The 5,914-nt window shown below is 43.2% G+C and overlaps 1 protein-coding gene across 1 annotated transcript; it reads left to right on the top strand.

Annotated features, from left to right (window-relative positions):
- The first annotated feature begins 261 nt into the window (after nucleotides 1-261).
- On the top strand, nucleotides 262-4,741 carry LOC122638812. Its single transcript, XM_043831660.1, has 6 exons — nucleotides 262-885; nucleotides 979-1,862; nucleotides 1,955-2,109; nucleotides 2,490-2,977; nucleotides 3,065-3,365; nucleotides 4,611-4,741. The coding sequence occupies exons 1-6, from the start codon at nucleotides 262-264 to the stop codon at nucleotides 4,739-4,741; spliced, it is 2,583 nt and encodes an 860-aa protein (XP_043687595.1).
- The last annotated feature ends 1,173 nt before the right edge of the window (nucleotides 4,742-5,914 follow it).

Below are 5,914 nucleotides of genomic sequence, written 5' to 3'. Positions count from 1 at the left end.
ATAATCCCAAACTATCCACCTTGTCTGGTTTAAACCAAAAATGAACATCTGTCGAAATGGGTATCGATTCAAAAGTGACGACCGTCAACATCAAATCCACACGTCTAATAAGAGATAAAGACACTGTTTAGAAAATACCAAACCCAAAAAAGTGCAAAAATGCCCCCAAATCAATTCGAAAAGGGCCAACTTCACAAAAGCAATAGGAGAGAGAAGCTCTGGCGATTTTGAGAGTGAGGGTCTAGGTGGTTGCTCTTCGTGATGGCCAGCAAGCCATTAGCTCCGGCTAATGGTCTTCCCCCTCTTCTCAGTCCGAGAGGGAGGGAAGGTGGGGGGAATGTGAGTGGTTCGGGTGAGGGTGGTGTTGGAGCGGCTGCCCTTGGTGATTTGGGGGGTGGTGAGTGGCCTGTTCTTGGTGGTTCTGTAGGTGGTGCTGATGTTTTGGGCTTGGATGATTCGGTGGTGCAAGGTGAAGGCAATGGTGGTAGGCTGCTGCATGTTGGAGGTCCTTCGGCTGTGGGGGAAAATATTCTTGTTTTGGATGATCCGTTGGAGGAGGGTGCTGGTTCTGGAGTTCTTTTACAGCAGCAGGAAGGTTCTTCAATTGGTGCATATGAGAAGACAAGGAAGAATGTTGGTGTTCCATGGTCAGCCCTCTTTTCCTCTTCTTCTCCTTCGATGTATGGAGATGGGCTGAAACTGTCTTATATTGAACCTGAAGAGATTGATGGTGCTTTGGCTGCGAAATGCCCGGATTCGATGATTAAGAAAGGTCTTGAGAAGTGGAAGAACACCCTTATGGGTCATTTTATCGGGGGCAGACCTAGCTTCACCTTTGCTCGTGATATGCTGTTAAAACAATGGAGAATTTCAGGCCATGTGGATGTTAATTTATTAGAAAGTGGTTTTTTTATTTTTCGTTTCAGTCTTGAAGATGATAAAGTTAAAGTTCTTTAAGGGGGGCCATGGTATGTGCAGAGGAGACCATTGATTTTGCGCCCTTGGAGTCCGAAGGTGTGCTTGGAAAGAGTTGATTTATTCTCAGTACCGGTTTGGGTGTCCCTTCCAAATCTTCCGTTTCATTACTGGTCTGCTGATGCGTTGAGTTCGATTGGGAGTGTGATTGGGAAGCCTATTGTCACTGATAAAATGACCCGGTCTATGGAGAGGCTATCTTATGCCCGATTATGTGTGGAAGTTTCTGCAGATAGGGATCTTCCCTCTTTTGTTCCAGTCTATGGAGATGACGGTCTTGTTTTTTATCAAAAAGTTGTTTATGATTGGAAGCCCCCTCTTTGTAAGCATTGTAGAGTTTTTGGCCATCTCTTAGATAATTGTTTGTTTGGCAAACAAGACTCAAATATGAATAAGTCACGGTCTAAGAAGGAATGGCGAGTGAAAGGTGTTGCCGGAAATAATGGAGGTGCCATGGGTGGCGGCAATGGAGACGGGCAGCAGGTTCATAATGATGAAGTAGGAGATGAACAGCCGGATAGTGGAGCTGGTGCAAATACAAAGGGATTGGATTCGGTTTCCTTAATTTCTATCAAGAATAAAGGGAATGGGAGTTTCAAATCTGCAGGGAATCATCCGAAGATCAAGGAGCTGTCTCAATCTAATCCTTTTGCCATTTTGGAAGATCTTACGGAGGAGGTGCATTATGATCCTGAAGATTTAATGCTGGATTCGGAATCATGTGCTATTTTATTAGGGAATGAATTACTTGAGGGAGCAGATTTTGAGGAGGATATTCAACCCAATCCGTTAGCAATTATTCCTAAGGAGAAAGATGGAGTCATTGGAGAGTTTTGTGGGGAGAATCCAATCTATAATGGTAACCATGTTAGTGTGGAGTGGCTAAGGCAAAATCCGTGGAAGATATTAGAGAAGCAACAGATTCTCACGAGGTGGCACCTAATCATTCAATGAGACAAACTCCAATTCAAATTCAAAGGAATGGTGCGGCCCATATGGAAGGAGATAACTTATTGGAGGATTCTATTCTATCAAATGAGAAGGAGTCAGCCCCTATGAAATCTCTCACTAATTTTGATAAACTTAGAAAGCAATCTATTGAGATTCGTGCAGCTCAAGGGCAACTGGGGAAAGGTATGTCCCAACAGAATTTAAATTCTTATTCTTTGCTGGGTCGACCCACGGGGAGGGGGTCCAAGTTCCAAGCCCAATGGGTTCTTATAAACCCGAAAGAGACAAATGTTGCCAAAGGTGTGGGACCTAGTAAAGGGGGAGATGATAGTTCTACCCTTCCTACTAAATGAAGTGCTTAGCTTGGAATGTTAGAGGCATGAATGCCTCTACTAAAAGAATGGAGATAAAGAAGGTGTGTAAAGACCATGAGGTTAAACTGGTAGGGCTTTTCGAAACCAAGGTTAAGTTGGATAATTGTGCTTCTATTTTTGATAGTTTTTTGACGGGTTGGAAGTATTTGCATAATGGAGATCTTGATAACTCTATTCGGATCTGGCTAGGTTGGGACCCGAATTTTTATGATGTGGTTTTGGTGCAAAAATCCAAACAGTTCATACATGCTAAGGTGTCAATTGTGGGTACCTCGGTGTTTTTCTTTTGTACTGTTGTTTATGCTCTTAATTCTGTGGTGGCTAGGAAGGAATTGTGGGAGGATGTTGGGGCTATTGCTAGTGCCATTATTAACCCTTGGGCTGTACTAGGGGATTTTAATGTGATTCGAAGTAACAATGAAAAAATTGGAGGGGACCCTGTTCGGATTGAAGCTATGGATGATTTTAATTCGTTTATAGATGGTGCTGGGCTTCTAGACTTGAAATGGAAAGGGGAGGCTTTGACCTGGAATAATAGACAAGTGGGAGATGCAAGAATTTGTTGCAAGCTTGATAGGGTTCTGGTCAATTTAGCTTGGATGGATGTGTTTAGATCCTTTGATGCAATCTTTTACCCTCCTGGGCTTTCTGATCATTCTCCAATGGTGGTGGCTGTGGTGGATAAAGCAGATTTTGGCCCAAAACCTTTCAGATTTTTTGAGGCTTGGATTGGTAGAGATGGCTATGATGAGGTGGTTCGGCAGGGGTGGGAGCAGCCTGTGAATTTGGCTCTTAATCCCATTCTTAAGTTTGCGGCCAGATTGAGGAATGTCAAAAAAGGGTTGAGGAGCTGGAATAAGGAGTGTGTGGGGGATGTTTTTCTTGTAGTAAAGGAGGCTGAGGCTGATTTGTTTCAGATCCAGAGGCAGCTTAGTGAGCACCCTGATGAACCGAATTTGGTGCTGATGGAGAAACAGGCTAAAAAGAAACTTTGGGAGGCTTTGGCTACTGAAGAGAAATTTTTGAAAGAAAAGTCAAGGGTGAAACACATTCAGTTGGGGGATGGTAATAATAGCTTTTTCCACAAATCTGTGATTTGTAGGCAGATAGGAAGCACATCATGGAAATTCAAGGGGAGAATGGAGATATTGTGAAGAATCCTAACCATTAAGGAAGAAGCTATTTCTTATTATAAGAAATTATTTGGGACTGATTCGGTTGTGGGGTTTCTTTCCTAGCTCTATTCCTTTGCAACATGGTTTGTCTCAAGCTCATCAGGAAAGCCTTACTAGGAGAATCTCTAATAAGGAGATTATGGAGGTTGTGTTTGCTTTTAAGAATTCTAAGGCTCCAGGACCGAGATGGTTTTGGAGCAGCCTTTACAAGCATTCATGGGAGATTGTGGGAGAAGATTTGACTCGGTGTAAAGTGGGTCTTCATGAAGTCTTACCTTCCTAGTTCGGTTAATGCTACTTTTATCCGCCTTATCCCTAAGACAGGAGATGTAACCTCATTTGCGGGATATAGGCCTATAGCCCTTTGCAATCTCTTTTACAAAATCATTACCAAAGTGTTATCCAATAGGCTGCAAGGAGTGATTGGGCAGGTGGTCGATGATCACACCGCTTTCATCAAGGGCAGGTCTATAGTAGAGAATATTTTGGTTTGCCATGATGTGGTTCGAGGGATTGAGCGAAAGGCACTAGCCCCACATGTTTTGAAGATCGATCTCCATAAAGCTTATGATTCTCTCAAGAGGAGGTTTTTGTTTGAGATTATGGAGAGAATGGGTTTCCCTTAGCAGTTCATTGGTTGGGTGAAGGTTTGTGTGGACTCCCCTTCTTTCTCCATTTTCTTGAATGGGAGTCCAGCAGATATTTTAAAGGAGGAAGGGGTATTCGGCGGGGGATCCAATATCTCCTTACCTATTCACTATTGCTATGGTAGGCTTCTCGGCTATGATGAGGAAATTGGAGGTTGAAAATAGGATCACTCTTCTCCCCAGGTGCAAGAGGTCCCATCTCTCTCACCTTATTTTTGCTTGATGATTTGATGATATTCGTGAAAGCCACCACGAGACTCTATTTCGGCTGCCTGGGGGTCCTGGGTGATTTTCATACCTACTCGGGTTGAAACTCAACAGGACTAAGTCCTCTATTATTTTAGGGGCCTAACCCACACGGCCGAGGCTGCAACTTTTGGAATTAACGAATTTTGTGGATACCAAATTACCTATTCGGTATTTAGGTGTTCCGCTTGTCTCTCGGAAATTAACTTTTGCTGATTGCACCTCTATTCGGATCGTGTTAGGAGCAGACTTGATGGATGGAAGGCTCGGCTCTTATCTTTGCAGGAGGCTTCATGTTGATCTCGATCCTTCAGGGGTGTTATATCTATTGGTCAGACTCTTTGGTTTGCCTGGTGCTCTCAAGACAAAGTGAGTCTATGTTCTCGAATTTTCTATGGGCTGGCCCATCTCTTCATCGTAAGGTACATTACATTTCTTGGGATAGAATTTGTAAGCCCAAGGCTGAAGGGGGCCTTGGAATTAGGAGGATTTCGATATGAATTCTCAGGGTATCCTTAAGCAAATCTGTGGATTGCTTCTAGGAAGAACAGCCTTTGGGTTAGATGGGTGTACACCCGATACCTTAGAAATGATTCTATTTGGACTGTTAAGACTTCCCAAAATTGCTCTTGGGTGTGGAGAAAGATTCTTAAGTATAGGGACTTGGCTGAACCCCATATCTATCATATTATTGGGAATGGCCACTCTACTAGACTATGGTTGGATTATTGGCACCCCAAAGGGGTTTTGATTAAAAGGTTTGGTGATCGGATTCGATATGATGTTGGTTCCACCAGGCTTGCCTTGGTTTCTGATCTTATTAGGAATGGCCAATGGCTTTCCCCCCCTCAGGGCTCTTTTGATCTGATTACTGTTTTTAGAGACCTCCCTAGTATTCCCATTGTTAATGGAAGGGCAGATCTTGTTGTTTGGAAAGGTACGGCTAATGGCACTTTTTCTACAAAGTCGGATTGGGAGAAAGTGAGGAGTAGATCTATAATGGTAGCTTGGCACAAGCTTGTTTGGTTTCCTGGTTTTTTGCCTAGGCATTCCTGTACTACTTGGAGATGCCTGATGTCAAGGCTCCCCACAAAAGACCAGCTTCAAAGAAGGAATATAAATATCGGGCAGAATTGTATTCTTTGTTGGGGAAATTCAGAATGCCATAGCCATTTATTCTTTGAGTGTCCTTTTTCCAAAAACATTTGGGATAGAGTTAGTTCTATGCTTTTCCTTGGTGGTAAAGGCCCGACTAGCCTCCTCGATGTGGTTAACTGGCTTGTTCAGGTAGTGTGTGTTAATGATAATTTGGATGTTATCCCTAAGATGGCTTTTTGTGCGTCAATCTATCATGTTTGGTGGGAGAGAAATCAGCGTCTCTTCAGTAATCAAGCAAGGTCTTATGATGCTATTATCCAAGCTATTAAGTTTGATGTTGTGACTAAGGGCTCTCAAAGCCCTATTTCGGTTGCCTATTCACCTAGGAATCAATTCTTGGTCGATATGTGGGGTTTACAGGTGAGATGGGCTGCTGTTATTCCCAAAG

The sequence above is a fragment of the Telopea speciosissima genome, chromosome 9 (assembly GCF_018873765.1).
Source record: "Telopea speciosissima isolate NSW1024214 ecotype Mountain lineage chromosome 9, Tspe_v1, whole genome shotgun sequence".
NCBI lineage: Eukaryota > Viridiplantae > Streptophyta > Magnoliopsida > Proteales > Proteaceae > Telopea > Telopea speciosissima.
This window is presented reverse-complemented; position numbering and strand designations above follow the sequence as displayed.

Excerpts from the sequence above, each read along its gene's own strand:
- LOC122638812 (XM_043831660.1), top strand. The coding sequence starts at position 262 with ATGGCCAGCAAGCCATTAGCTCCGGCTAATGGTCTTCCCCCTCTTCTC. Across the intron at positions 1,863-1,954 it reads GTTAGTGTGGAGTGGCTAAG|GAATGGTGCGGCCCATATGG; the intron begins GCAAAATCCGTG and ends TCAAATTCAAAG. Across the intron at positions 2,110-2,489 it reads TCAAGGGCAACTGGGGAAAG|GTTGGGACCCGAATTTTTAT; the intron begins GTATGTCCCAAC and ends GGATCTGGCTAG.